Source organism: Puma concolor, chromosome F2 (assembly GCF_028749965.1).
Source record: "Puma concolor isolate L17-30 chromosome F2, mPumCon1.1.hap2, whole genome shotgun sequence".
NCBI lineage: Eukaryota > Metazoa > Chordata > Mammalia > Carnivora > Felidae > Puma > Puma concolor.
In genome coordinates this window covers 1,138,857-1,154,339 of record NC_141684.1, presented here as the reverse complement: position 1 = coordinate 1,154,339, position 15,483 = coordinate 1,138,857, and the positions used below count along the sequence as shown (strand labels likewise).

Below are 15,483 nucleotides of genomic sequence, written 5' to 3'. Positions count from 1 at the left end.
GTTGCGCCGGTCGCGACAGGTGTGGTCTGATGCACGGGCCTCTGGTGGCCGATGACCTGAGCAGCTTTTCAGTGCTTGCTGCCCGTTTGTACATTTTCCTTAGAGAAATGTCTAATGGAGCCTTTGCCATCGCCCGAGTCGTAAGAAAGAAACCACGAGAGGTGTTGCCGGCTGGAGGCGGAGGCCGTGGGCTGCCACATGGCCCCTGGCTTGCTCCACTCTGGGCGGGCAGAGGGGCCCCACGGGGTGTGTGCCGCCTGGGGCGTTTCCGGGAGCATCGGCCAGCCTCCCTAGGCCACAGTTTCACTTTTGGGTCTGTGCACTTGCTCAGAAGCTTCCCGGCACAGCCCTGGTCTGCAGGGAGGCCTTGCTTCACGTCGTGGGCCCGGAGCCTGGGGTGACTGTCACGGTGAGCTGTGCCCCACACCCAGTGCCGTTCCTTGCTGGCTGGGCGGGGGCGTGGGGGTGGCTCACACCAGGGGCGGAGGACGTCGGCCCTTTCGGGGGGCCACCTGGTCCCAGCACCCTCCAGGACTCCCCATGATCCCAGACCAGTTTGGGGAAGCCCGAGGCGTCTGGGAAGGCAGCGCCCTCACCAGCCCATCTGGGTCTCCGGTCACCCTTTGGTCCGCTCCCGATTCAGACGGGCACTGAGGCTCAGAGGTTCCTACCGAAGGGAGCTCCGCTGCCTGGGACCCAGGCTCCTGGGTGCCGGGTCAGGCCTGCTTTGGCCTCTGACCCCTGAAGCCTCAGCCTTAGACTCTGGGCACAGAAGAAGCCCTAGAGAGTTCACCTGGAAGCTGGGGACGCTCTGACTGGGCCTCGCTGTGGCCCCTGTGCCAAGTGCCCAGGAACTTGGTGCCTCCTGTTTCTTCCTCTGCCCCCTGAACACCTCAGCCAGGGAGACAGCTGCTGCAGCAGAGAGAGCACCGGCCTGGGGTTCACCCTGAGGCCCCTGCCCTGCCCTCCCTCGGTGGCTGCTTTTCAAGAGTGGCTCTAAGCGCTGTTGGGCTGGCAACACGACGGAGGCCTCTGTGGGTAGCCAAGGGCGGCCCTGCCCCACCCTTCCCCAAGCACTGAGAGTCCCTGGGCTTTCGTGGGCATCCTGCGGGCACTCTGGCCGTGGTACAGATGGTGTGAATGGCCTGAGTCCCACTGAGGGCTGCGAATGCCGTCCCAGCCTAGGGGCACTCACCCACCCCATGGAGAGACGGTTCGAGTGGATGCCAGGGTAGACAGTGCTGAGTAATGATCAGCGGCGGGAGCTTTCTGCCTGTTGGAGCATCCCAGGACTGGCCCGTGGAGGAAAAGAGCTCCCTGTCGTAGGAGGCATCCAAGTACCCACTTGGCCCCGGGCCCCCTCCCATTCTTCCAGCCCTGATCGCAGAACGCCTGAGCCATCTGTACCCCTCGGGAGCATGACGTCCACCTTCGAAAGGGTGGTCAAGAGCGTGGTCCGGGAGCTGGACCCCAAAGGAGACCTCATCCCCGTGGACAGCCTGCGGAGCTCCATCAGCTTCCGGCCCTACTGCCTGCTGGGCAGGAAGCTCTCCAGCTCATGGTTCTGGAAACCCCGCTACAAGTGTCTCAACCTGTCCATCAGGGACATTCTGGAGCCTGATGCCCCGGAACCAGGTACCCTGCTGGGCACTGAGTCGGGGCCTCGGGTGGGAGGGGAGCGAACAGGCTGGCCTGCTGCCTGCTCTGGGCGTCTGGGCTGTGTGCTTTCAAAAGACAAAGCACCACCTCTGCCCGGGGCGGGGCAGCTGGCAGGATGGAGCCCCAGCTCTGGTCTGACTCTAGCTGTGGAACGCGTCGCCTCTTTCCACATCGAAGACCTCGTGGACGGGATGGTGGAGGGCAACGTGGAGGTGAAAGCGCTGGGACAGGGCAAGTTTGTGAGCGGGGCAGCGGTGTCGGCCACAGCCAGCACCTCCGTGAACGTGTGCATGCTGAAAGTGCCCCTCAACACGTGGGGGGCCATGAAAAAAGAAAGGTGAGCCGGTGGCGGGGGGTGGGGGGGGTTGCCGGGGAGGCTCCAACCTTAAGCAACCGCTGGGTCACAGCCTTGGGGCATCAGGAGTCACAGGGTGTCGGTGCCAGGCCAAGGGGTCAGCACAGTCGGGGTGGGGGAGTCCCCAGGGGGCTGCCGAGCCTGCAGAGGTGGGGGGGGGGGGCGCCTCCTGAGGGCCAGGGTGGTCAGGCAGAGCCCAGGCCACTGGGGTGGAGCCGACAAGGGGGGGGCACCTCCAGGCGTCTGTGGGTGTCCACTTATCACCCCTGGATCTGGCCCCGCCCCCAAACCCTGTTGGGAGCCCCCGGGGAAGGAGCGACGGGGGTCCTGTGCCCGGGGCCCCGCAGAGCCCCCGCACTCCCGGGGCCCGTGTCAGCCCCCCACCGGCACGAAGGCTGAGGTCCCTGGAGGGAGGCTCGACCCATGACCCGGGGCCGGGGCCGGAGAGGGCAGGACGCGCCCCCGGAGCTTCCAGACCTGCCCCCCGCCGTAGGCGCCTGCGGCAGCCGGAGCACAAGATCCTGCAGCAGCTGCGGAGCTGCGGGAACGACGTGTTCGTGGTGACGGAGGTGCTGCAGACGCAGGAGGAGGTGGAGGTCACCCGGGCCCAGAAGCAGGAGGGCTGTGGCCAATTCGCCCTGCCCGGAGCCCTACGCCTGCAGGTGCGTGGCGTGGGCCGTGGGCGGGCAGGGGTCGGGGAGGCAGGAGGGAGCGGCCGAGCCTGGCCGGCTGGGATCTAAGAAGGGAACGTTGGCGGCCCGGTTGAGAAGCAGCAAAGCGGACCAAGAAGAGCCGGTCTCCTTTGAAACGTCCACACCTTGCCGGTGGATCGTGTTCCCCGCTCTGTAAACGCTTAATCTGAGGTAGAAGAACCACCCCCTTCCCGTGACGTATACACTGCCCCCCACACGTCGCCCCCCACCCCCGCCGCCCGCACGTCACTACCCTGATCGGACCGATCCCCCGACAGTTAATGAGCGTGCTTTCTTCCTGCTTCCGAAAGCACACGTTCCTTTCCCCTGCACCCTTGAGTTGTACTGATAAGACTCTCAATAAAAGCTGGAGAAGAGGGGCGCCTGGGTGGCTCAACCGGTTGAGCGTCCGACTTCGGCTCAGGTCACGATCTCGCAGTTTGTGAGTTCGAGCCCCGCGTCGGGCTCTGGGCTGACGGCTCGGAGCCTGGAGCCTGCTTCTGATGCTGTGTCTCCCTCACTCTCTGCCCCTCCCCCACTTGGGCCCTGTCTCTCTCTGCCTCTCAGAAATAAATAAACGTAAAACAAAATAAATTAAAAAAAAACAAAACTGGAGAAGAGCTTTGCTCGGGGCCATCGCCGCCAGAGCCCTTGGCCCCCTGCCCTCTCCTTTCTCTGACTCAGGAGTCTGGAGTGATGTGTCCTCGGCCACCCCAGAGTTTGCTGGTCAGACCCAGCACCCCCAGGCAGACCCCCAGCACCCGCGCCCGGCCCACCCAACCCCACAACCCACAGCTCACTGCTCAGCCCACGCCCATCCCTCAGGGCAAGGGCCAGGGCCACCTGAACCGGAAGAAGACAGTCACCATCCCCTCAGGCAGCGTCCTTGCATTCCAGACGGCCCTGCTGGTTATTGGCCCTGACTGGGGTGAGTGGGGACTGGGGTGACTTGGGGGGCCTGGGCTCCGTGGCAGAGAGGCAGGGAGGCACGGGAAGAGCCGCCGGCCGGCTGGGGTCTGGCTGCACAGCTTCCTGGCTGCGGTGGCTGAGGATCCCATGCTCTGGCATGTGAGGGGTTGGGGCACACGGGGACAACTGTGCAGGGTGGCCCCGGTGGGTGACGGAGAGGCTGGGGTCACTGGCTGACCTGCCCCCCCCCCGCCCCGCTCCACTCCCACCGGCGGCCAGAGATCCACCACCTCCGGCACAAGGACGAGAGGACCTTCAGGCTGCCCCAGACAGGTGAGGACCGGGGATCCCCCCCACCCACGCGGGCAGACGACCAGCGGCTGAGGCCTTCCGCACAGCATGGCTCAGCCGGGGGCTCCCGAGGACTGGGCGCGCGGGCACACGCACATGCACCCACACACTCACGTGCACACACCCACCCGCTCACATGTGCTTGTGCGCACGCATATACGCACGCGCATGTGCACATACGTACATACACTCACGCGTACGACGCACATTCACACGCGCTCACATGCACACACACGTGCGCACGGACTGTCACACATGCACACGCACACACACATGTACACACAGTGCACTCACGCACACACACACGGTTGCACACACGGTTGCACACGTACAGATGCACCTATACACGTGTGCACGCACATGTGCACGTTCACACAATGCTCTCGCACGTGCACGCTCACATGTGCACTCACACACGTACACGTGCACACACACTCACGGGCCGTAAAGCAACACCACACCAGCCTCGGCCTGGCACACCCTCACTCCCTGCCCTGGGCGGCCAGTGCTGGGGCGGCGGTGAGGGACGACGGGGTCTGGGGAAGGCTTCAGCCCTGTCTGGCTCGGGGACCCGTACCCTGCACTGACCCACCCTGCTCCACCCAGGCCACAAGCCTACAAGCAGCACAGGTCTCCTGTCACAGATACCTCTCAGCTACTTCAAGATGAGGTTCCCATCTACACCCGTGGACATGGTGTCGGGTCAGTACCTTCTTGACGACCCTCAGACCCTTGGTGGGCTCCCCTTTGCCCCCTGGGAGTCTGCCCTTCCTGACCAGGGCTCTCCAGGGTCCTGCGGGCGCCCGGGCAATTCCAGCCCTCTCCACACAGATGGGGACATCGAGGACCAGATGCCAGTCACTGAAGACTTTCAGGGCCTGAAGGTAGAGGTTAGTGTCCACGCCGACGGCCTGAAGGGCTTGTCCGGGGAACTGTGCGGGCAGATCCTGGCAGGCCTGATGAAGGTGTTGCGGGAAGAGCCGGCCTTGGAGAGCCTCCAGGAGGAGGTGAGCAGCCTGCTGGAGTGGGCAGGGTGGGTGGGACCTGCGCCCTGCCCGTCGGGCTCACCCGCCCCACCATATGTCCCCAGCTGGAACAGGGCCTGTGCTGTGGGTGGGTGGCGTCCCCCGATGCCCCGGGGGGTGCCATCCTGGAGTGCCTGGTGCAGTCCTCTGGAAAGGTAGAGGAAGAACTCGCCCGCCCCATCCTCTACCTCGTACAAGCACTGACTGGTGAGAGGCTCCTGGCGGGGGGGGGGGGGGGGGGCAGGTAGGGGGACAGGGAGATGGGCTTCTCCAGCTGGCTTTCTGGAACCCCCTCTTACCTGAAGTCTCTCCCCAGAGCTGAACGAAACCCAGCGTGTACTGCTCGCAGAGGCGCTGGAGACAGGGGACCTGTCCGGGCAGTCCAGGCTGGTGAGAGAGCGTGGGTGGCCAGGGCAGGGCTGGGCCTGCCGGGGGGGGGGGGGGGGGGGGGGCCACGTGCCGGATGCTGGGAGTGGAGTGGGCAGCGACGACCTCCCACACTGTCCTGCAGGTGCAGAGCGTCCTGGAGCAGAGCTCCCCCTGGAAGGAGCACAGGGCTGTGTCCCTGCCGCAGGAGCTCCTGGGGAGCAGCTGGGACTCAAAGGCACCTGCCTGGGTCCTGCTGGAGGAGTGCGGCCTGGAGCTGCGGGTGGACGTCCCCCAGGTGCACTGGCAGCCGGACGCGCAGGGCCGCACGAGCGCCCTCTACGCCTGCCTGGTGCTGCTGCCGCATCTGAGCCAGGACAGCGCTTAGGGCCGAGCCTGGCTCTCCCGCCGGGGCGCCTGGGCAGCCCTCCGGGCGGGGCGGGGCTCCTGCCCAGCTGGCGGCCAGCCCCGGGGAGGCGAGAGCCCGACCGGCCACGTGGCCGGTTCAGCGTGGGGCCAGGAGTTGGGGCAAGTCAATAAATGTGATGTGTAAAGGAAAGATGGGATCACTGAGGTTTTGAGGGGCCCCAGATCTGGGTAGGGAGCAGCGGCGGGGACTGAGCACAGGCGTCCGCCCCGTGGTCTCGCCGCTGGTGCGCTAGGGGGCTGAGGGGAGCCCGCCCTGTGTTTGACCCTGGCCGCTCCGGAGCCAGCGCCGCATGGCTGGGCCCTGGCCCCTCCCCGCTGTGCTGGCCCAACGAAGAACAGGGCAGAGCGGTTTTACCAAGAGGGTCTGTATCTGCCTCAGGGACCTTGAGGACGCCGCTGCCAGGAGGTAGTGGGGGCCGCATTGGGGGGGGTAGGTGTGGCTGGCAAGCAGTCGGCCAGGGGCTGCAGGGAGGCTCCAGGGGAAGCAATGCCCCACGTGAGAAGCCAGAGAAACGGGCCTTCGGTCGGGCCTCCTGTGAACACGTCTGCTCCAGGGGAAGAGTCTCTGCCCGGAGAGGGGCCCGCAGCCCCTGAGCTGCTCATCCAGGGCCCTTGGCAGGCCTCCGGGCCCTCGCAGGCCCTGAGCTGCGCGTGGCAGATGCGGCCCCTCATGCAGGGAGAGAGGGTACGTGATCCAGCCAGGAAGCTCTCCCCATCTCTGGGGAAATCTGCCTCTCCTCGGTGGGAACGCAGTCAACCGCCCTCGTGGTGGAAGGCAGAGGAAGGCACACGCCTTCTGACGCCCTCTGTCCCGGCCACCGTTGACAGGCGGCTTCATGAGAAGGGACAGGAGGTCCGGCTGAGGCTGGGGCGTTAACTGCAGAGAGTATCTGGCACCCAAGCCCGGCGGTAAAATGAATATCAGAACAGAAGGGACACTGCACGCCCCACTTCCCAGATCCGGGCAGCAACCTGAGGCTGCCCTCCCACACAGCCCAGTAAGAGGCTTCCGTCCCCAGGCCCGATGGTCTTCTCTAGGGCTTTGCTCCTCTTTAGAGAACCCTCCCTGGGGGCACTTGAAAGGCCACCTGCAGTGCGCCGGCGGAACTGGAGCGGCCCGGGTCTCAGGAGCACCTGGGCAGGGGCCGAGGCGGGCCGTGGGTGTCCCACCGAGCCCCAGTTGCGGGGTCCGATTGATGGTCCAGGCTCCAGGAGCAGCAGCGCGCCGAGAGCGTCTGAGCACCGCCACCGAGGCAAGAGGGCCTCGCACGGAAGGGAAGCGGGTCCAAGCCTAGCAATGCTGGCAAGTCGCAGCAGACGGGCCCTCTGCGGACAGACCTGGGGGACCCGGCCACCCCGCACACCCCCCGGCCGGAAGCACTCAGCCGCACGGGGCTGTGGTGCTGCCGCGGGGCAGCCCAGCAGAGCAGCCTCTGAGGAGGGTCACACATCCGGGGGGTGGCCACAGCCCGGCCTCCGGGCCACGACCTCACACCTGGCGGGCAGGTAGTGGGAGGGGGGCTTCCCGGTAGGGGGCGGGGCGGACACGCGACCACGAGAGGCGGACGCGTCCTTGGTCCTTCGGGAGACAGCCTGTGCTCCTGCTCTTGGGGCGGGGGTGGGGCCCCCAGGTGGGAGACGCCCAGGCACAGCCGAGGTGGGGTGGCCCGGGACAGGGGGCTGCCTGCCTGAGCCTTCATCTGAGTCTGGGACCTCCTTTCCGGAGGGCATCGCTGTCCGGCCGCGCTGTGCTTGGCGAGAGGAACAGGCACCGGACACCTACCCCACGTTCCGCCCTCAGGGCGACCGGCGAGGGGGGCATGAGGCTCCGTGCGGCCCCGCCCAGGGCCTGGGTCCAGCCAGGGGCTCTGAGGACGCTCCCCGCACACACCGGCTGCACGGAGGGGAAACCGAAGTGGGTAGACTGGGCCCTGCCCCACACGCCATCCTGCGAGCTGCGGTCCTTCCCCGCGGGTGGCCAGCTTGGGAGCTCCGAGGCCAGCACAGCCCGGCAGGATGCTCCCACCGACAAACTTTTCCTTCTCTCCTACCGTTCACGGTGGTAGGAGGGCCTCCTGACCTGTCCAGAGCATCCGCCATACATTTCTTGTTTTGTCAAACCTTGGTTTGCGTGCAGATTTCCTTCCGGAAACACGCTCGTAAAGCAAAGCACTTGTATATCAAAGCGAATTTCCCCCTAAGAAATCATGGAAACTCAGATGATTCGTTCCACCCAAAAATATTCCTATAAAAATGATTATAATACTGTAATATAATACAAAATAATAAAGAAAATACGGAATATAAAGAAAAATAAACAAATTAACCTACTTTCTTTTGAAAACCTTCGTGGCTGGTGTGAGGGAGGCAAGAGAGAGGAGTGTTATTGTGTAGGACGACTTTCACCATCGCCAACGGAATCACTGCCATCTATTGGCTCAATGGAATCCTTTGCTCTTCATTCAACTTTATCCAATGACACCTGCTTTTGCCTCCTTTTGAGGATTTGGCGGAAATGTGACATTGAATTGTCGTTAAACCGATTCATCGCTCGGACTGCTGCAGCCTTGTTCGCGTGGTGCTTTTCTACAGAATGTTTCACTGTTTCCCACATTTTACACATCTCCCTAATCTCGTTTGAAGCGAGGGATTCCTCGGCCTTTTTCTCCTCCTCTGCAGACGAGATCTCCCCCATAACCTCTAGCTCTTGCTCGTAATGCAGACCCATCAGTTCGTCGGTGGTCGGCTCCTGGCCATGCTCCTCCACCAGCTCCTGAATGTCGTCCTTGTTCACCTCCAGTCCCCTGGTCTTCCCCAAGGACACAGTTTCATCGACAACTGGTGGCTGCTGTTCATGAACAAGCCCCTCTAAGTCACGTCCAAGAACGCAACCGGACCACAGTTTTCTCCAAGCAGAATTGAAGGTTCTCTTGGTGGCCCCATCCCAGGCTTTATCGATGATCTTGGGGCAGTTCATGGTGTGGAAACGATTTTTCCAAAACTTGGAGGGTGAGGTTTATCCTTCGGTCACCTCGAAGCATCGCTGAAATCGTGCTTTGATGTAAAGCCTTTTAAAGTTCTAAATGACCTGCTGCTCCATGGGCTGGAGGACTGGAGTGGTGTTGGGAGGAAGGAACCTGCCCTTAATGAACTCGAATTCCTCCAGGAAGTCGTCCTCAAAGCCTGGAGGCTCAGCAGGGGCATTACCCATAACCAGCAAGGATTTGAGCGGCAAATTCTCTAAAAGGTATTTCTTCACTGCAGGACCGGAGGCCTCGTTGAGCCACTCAACGAACAAGATACGAGTGACCCAAGCCTTGCTGATGGACCTCCACGTAACGTTTAACTGGCTCCTCTACATCGTGCATTTCCTGAAGGCTCGTGGGTTCTCAGAATGACAAACGAGCAGGGGCTTGACTTTGAAACCCCTGCTCGCGTTAGCGCAAAACGAGAGGGTGCGACGGTCTTTCACGGGCCTGTGACGGGCACTGCGTTCTCTTCTTCTGTAACGTACGTTCTCTTTGGCATCCCCTTCCAAAAAAACCTCATCTCATAGCAGTTGAAAATTTGCTAAGGCAGAGAGGGGCCAAGATGGCAGAACAGCATGGAAGTTCTCTGCTTCTCTCGTCCCTGAAACGCAGCTGGGTCAGCACCAAACCATTTTGCACACCTAGGAAACTGATCTGAGGATTAACACAACACTGTATAACTTGAGCCACAGAACTCAGCAGGGACGCGGCACAGAGAGGTGAACTGGGGGACAGAGAAGCCCTGGAGGGTAGGGAGCTGTATTTGTGGAGAGAGGGCAGAAAAACGGGGGAGAGTACAGGAAAAGCACTCCCCCCAAAAGTAGCTGGAGAGGAAGAGAAAGAGGGGCAACACCCACAAGTGCCTGAAGAAGAAAGGGAGAAAGGTGAGGGTTTCAATACCAGTAGGACTCCATAAACAGGGGAGAGCAGAGTCAGAAATTCCACAGCTCAATACCCAAGGGTGCTCTGGTGGGAAGGGCGAATCCCCAGGAGCGGGCAGCGAGGTCCTTGAGGTCCTTGGGGTCCTTGGGCCACACAGGGAGAAGAGGTTCCCCCTGCTGAGCGGGCACTCGGTAGCCTCCCCACAGGCAAAGGTCCCAGTGGACCAGAGAACAGCCACCTTTACTGGTACTGGAACAAAGACACCAGGGTGTGGTGAAACCTGGTGCCTGCCGTGTGTTGTGGTTTACCATCACCTCTGAACCTCTGCACGAACGTTTCTGGGGCAAGCTGGCACCCGGCCATTGCTCAACGAGAGGGTTGGACCGGGTCCAAGCTGCAGGGTTTTCAGAAGTGAGGGATTGGGAAACACAGCCCCATCTGAGATAAAATTCAGGAGGGAGGTGCCGCCTAGCAGGACAATGGCTTGGATGCGGACAGCGTAGAAGCGGGAAGTGGACGGAAGCCGGAGACAAAGGAGGGGTACCTGATGGCCGGTAGGGTAGAGCACAGAGCTCTGTTGCTAGAGACTGGGAACCTTGGAGAAGCCATTTTCACCTCTCCTGCACACGTGCACACACACGCACGTGCCACACCGATCCACCCCAGTAAGCTAAGCAGTGCCACCTAGTGGAGAACCGAGTTGTTACACCAAGCCCATCCAACTGTGCCAACCAAGCTCAGGCCCCAGAGGACCAGAACAAGTCTCTTCCCCTGCTTAGTGTACGGACTATAAAGTGCTTCATAGTTTGACTTCTAGGGGAAACTGGCTGTAATTTCATTCGGATTTCATTCTATTTCTTGGTTCATCTATTTGGGGGGTATTTTTTTTTTTTGTTTTTTCCTTTTCTTTCCTTAATCTTGGATACAGAAAGAGAAAAAAAAATTATTTTTATTTTCCATTTTTGTAAAATTTTTAAAAACTTTTTTACTGTATTTTTTTGTAAATTTTTATTCTATTTTACCTTCTTCATTTCATTTAATTCTATTTTATTGTATACATTTTTTAAATTTTTAAACGTTTTCTTTTTTTTTCTTTTCTTTTCTTTCCTTTTTTTCTCTATTCTATCAAGCTTCTTTCAACAAGCAGACCAAAACACACCTAGGATCTAGCTTCCTTTATTTGATTTTTTGTGTTGCTTTTAATTAATTTATTTTATTAATTCTTTTTCTTCCTCCAAAATGACAAAAAAATTGATCCCAAAAGAAAGAAGAGGAAGAAATTACAGTCAGGGACTTAATCAACACAGATATAAGCAAGATGTCTGAACGGGAATTTGGAATCATGATATTAAGAATATTAAATGGGGTTGAAAAAAGAATAGAATCCCTTTTTGTGGAGGCAAGAGAAGTAAAATCTAGTCAGGACAAAATTAAAAATGCTATAACTGAGATACAATCTTGAATGGATGCCACAGCAGCAAGGATGGATAAAGCAGAGCAACAAATCAGTGATATAGAAGATAAAATTATGGAGAATAATGAAGCAGAAAAAAAGAGGGAAACTAAGGCAAATGGGCACGATATAAGAATTAGAGAACTCTGACTCATTAAAAAGGAATAACATCCAAATCATAGGAGTCCCAGAAGATGAAGGGAGAGAGAAAGAGGCAGAAGGTTTATGTGAGCAAACTATAGCACAAAATGTCCCTAACCTGAGGAAAGACACAGACTAAAATCCAGGAAGCACAGAGAATTCCCTCTAGATTCAACAAAAACTGACCATCAACAAGGTACATCAGAGTCAAATTCACAAAATAAACAGACAAGGAAAGAATTATGAACACAGCAAGGGGAAAAAAAAGTCCCCAACCTTAATGGAAGATGGATCAGGTTCACAGCAGACCTATCCACAGGAACTTGGCATGCCAGAAAGAGGTGGCAGGATATATTCAACGTGCTGAATTGGAAAAATATTCAGCCAAGAATTCTTTACCTAGCAAGGCCATAATTTGAAATAGAAAGAGAGATAAAGAGTTTTCCAGACAGGGATGCCTGGGTGGTTCAGTCGCTTAAGCATCCATCTTCGACTCAGGTCATGATCTTGAGGTTCGTGAGTTTGAGCCCCACATCAGGCTCTGTGCTGTCAGCTCAGAGCCTGGAACCTGCTTCAGATTCTGTGTCTCCCTCTCTCTCTGCCCCTCCCCTGCTTGCGCTCTCTCTCTCTCTCTCTCTCTCTCTCTCTCAAAAATATATAAACATTAAAAAATTAAAAAAAAAAAAAGAATTTCTCAAACAAAAACTAAAGGAGTTCATGACCACTAAACTAGCCCTGCAAGAAATTTTAAGGGGGACTCTCTGAGAGGAGAAAAAAAGCAAAACAAAACAAAAAGACCAAAAGTAACAAAGACTAGAAAGTACAAGAGAAAATCACCAGAAACTCCCACTCTATAGGCAACACGGTGGCAATAGATTCATATCTTTCAGTTCACACTCTAAATGTCAATGGACTAAACACTCTAATCAAAAGACATAGGGTAACAGAATGGATAAGAAAACAAGATCCATCTATATGCTGTTTACAAGAGACCCACTTTAGACCTAAAGACACCTTCAGATTGAAAGTAAGGGGATAGAGAACCATCTATCATGCTAATGGTCTACAAAAGAAAGCCAGAGTAGCCATACTTATATCAGACAATCTAGACTTTAAAATAAAGACTGTAACAAGAGACGAAGAAGAACATTATATCATAATTAAGGGGTCTATCCACCAAGAAAAAAAAAATCTAAAAATTGTGAACATTTATGCCCCCAACAAGAAGCACCCAAACATATAAATCAATTAATCACAAACATAAAGCAACTCATTGATAATAATACCATAATAGTAGGGGACTTGAACACCCCACTTACAACAATGGACAGATCACCTAAACAGAAAATCAACAAGGAAACAATGGCTTTGAATGACACCCTGAACCGGATGGACTTAACAGATATATTCAGAACATTTCATCCTAAAACAGAGGAATATACATTCTTCTTGAGTGCACATGGAGCATTCTCCAGAATAGATCACACACTGGGACACAAATTAGCCCTCAACAATTACAAAAAGACTGAGATCATACCATGCATATTTTCAGACCACAACGCTATGAAACTTGAAATCAACCACAAGAAAAAATTTGGAAAGACAACAAATACTTGGAGATTAAAGAACATCCTACTAGCCAGGAAGTTAAAGAGGAAATTTAAAAGTACATGGAAGCCAATGAACGTGATAACACCACAGCCCAAAACCTCTGGGATCCAGCAAAGGCGTTCATAAGAGGAAAGTACATAGCAGTCCAGGCCTTCCTAAAGAAGAAAGAAAGGTCTCAGATACACAAGCTAACCTTACATCTTAAAGAGCTGGAAAAAGAACAGCAAATAAAACCAAAAACCAGCAGAAGACAGGAAATAATAAAGATTAGAGCAGAAATCAATGCTATCGAAAACAAACACAGAGTAGAACAGATCAATGAAAACCAGGAGCTGGTTCTTTGAAAGAATTAACAAAATTGATAACCCCCCTAGCCAGTTTGATCAAAAAGAAAAAGGACCCAAAGAAATAAAATCAAGAATGGAAGAGGAGAGATCACAACCAACACAGCAGAAATAAAAACAATAATAAGAGAATATTATGAGCAATTATATGCCAATAAAATGGGCAATCTGGAAGAAATGGACAAATTCCTAGAAACATATACACTACCAAAACTGAAACAGGAAGAAATAGAGAATTTGAACAGGCCCATAACCAGTAAAGAAGTTGAATCAGTAATCAAAAATCTCCCAAAAAACAAGAGTCCAGGGCCAGATGGCTTTCCAGGGGAATTCTACCAAACATTTAAGAAGAGTTAGCACCTATTCTCTTGAAGCTGTTCCAAAAAATAGAAGTGGAAGGACTACTTCCAAACTCTTTCTATGAGGCCAGCATTACCTTGATTCCAAAACCAGACAAAGACCCCACCAGAAAGGAGAAGGACAGGCCAATTACAATACATTGAAAGAATTATCCACCACGATCAAGTAGGATTTACACCTGGGATGCAGGGCTGGTTCAATATCCGCAAATCAATCACTGTGATTCATCACATCAATAAAAGAAAGGACAAGAACCACATGGTCCTCTCAATAGATGCAGACAAAGGATTTGACAAAATAAAGCATCCTTTCTTGACAAAAACCCTCAAGAAAGTATGGATAGAAGGATCATACCTCAAGATGGTAAAAGCCATATGTGAAAGACCCACCGCTAATACCACCCAAAACTTAGAGCTTTCCACCTAAGGTCAGGAACAAGACAGGGATGCCCACTCTCGCCACTGTTATTCAACATAGTGTTGGAAGTCTTAGCCTCAGCAATCAGATAACACAAAGAAATAAAAGGCATCCAAATCGGCCAGGAGAAAGTCAAACTTTCACTTTCCGCCCACGACATGATACCCTATATGGAAAACCCAAAAGACTCCACCAAAAAACTGCTGTAACTGATCCATAAATTCAGTACAGTTGCAGGATATAAAATTAATGCACAGAAATCGGTTGAATTTCTATACACCAATAATGAAGCAGCAGAAAGAGAAATCAAGGAATTGATCCCATTTACAATTGCACCAGAAAGCATAAAATACTTAGGAATAAACCTAACCAAAGAGGTGAAAAATCTATACACTGAAAACTATAGAAAGCTTGTGAGAGAAATTGAAAAAGACATAAAAAATGGAAAAACATTCCATGCTCATAGATTGGAAGAAGAAATATTATTAAAATGTCGACACTACCCAAAGCAATCTACATATTCATGCAATCCCTATCAAAATAACACCAGCATTCTTCACAGAGCTAGAACAAACAATCCTAAGATTTGTATGGAACCACAAAAGACCCCGAATAGCCAAAGCAATCCTGAAAAAGAAAACCAAAGCTGGAGGCATCACAATCCCGGACTTCAAGCTGTACTACAAAGCTGTCATCATCAAGACAGTATGGTACCGGCACAAGAACAGACACTCAGATCAATGGAACAGAACGGAGAACCCCGAGATGGACCCACAAACGTATGGCCAACTAATCTTTGGCAAAGCAGGAAAGAATATCCGATGGAATAAAGACAGTCTCTTCAGCAAGTGGTGCTGGGAACACTGGACAGCGACATGCGGAAGAATGAACCTGGACCACTTTCTTACACCAGACACAAAAATAACCTCAAAATGGATGAAAGGCCTAAACGTAAGACAGGAAGCTGTCAAAATCCTCGAGGAGAAAGCAGGCAAAAACCTCTTTGACCTCGGCCGCAGCAACTTCTTACTCAACAGCAGCAGAGGAAAGGGTCTCTATCTAAGGCAGCCTGACCTAGAATGAGGCAAAGCATTCCTAAGCTCATGCTTGTCTGGAAAAGCAAAGGACTGTCCACAGGTGCTTTGAAGTGACGAAAAATACACTAGTTCCAGTGACAGGCACCTTCCGGCATTCTGAAAAATCACTGATTTCTGTCAAACGCTGCAGCCTGAGACCGAGCATCCAAGCATGGGCCACAATTGCACAGAGAGAGAGAGAGAGAGAGAGAGAGAGAGAGAGAGAGAGAACCATTGGCTCAGTTATGATCATGTGACATTCAGCATCACATACTACTTGTATTGCAAGACATCGTTCATTTGTCAAGTTAAAATTTATTAGAAATGTTTGCTTGTCTTGCGGAACACTTGCAGAACAAGTTCCTTGCAACCCAAGGTTTTACG

General features: G+C 54.5%; 1 protein-coding gene across 1 annotated transcript; it reads left to right on the top strand.

Annotated features, from left to right (window-relative positions):
- Positions 1-260: 260 nt before the first annotated feature.
- GSDMD (gasdermin D) lies at positions 261-5,916 on the top strand. Its single transcript, XM_086695949.1, has 11 exons — positions 261-409; positions 1,376-1,635; positions 1,804-1,996; positions 2,508-2,676; positions 3,532-3,634; positions 3,895-3,948; positions 4,573-4,668; positions 4,798-4,973; positions 5,057-5,198; positions 5,308-5,381; positions 5,503-5,916. Exons 2-11 carry the CDS (start codon positions 1,419-1,421, stop codon positions 5,743-5,745), a joined length of 1,467 nt encoding a protein of 488 aa, XP_086552075.1. The 5' UTR covers positions 261-409; positions 1,376-1,418; the 3' UTR covers positions 5,746-5,916.
- Positions 5,917-15,483: the final 9,567 nt, after the last annotated feature.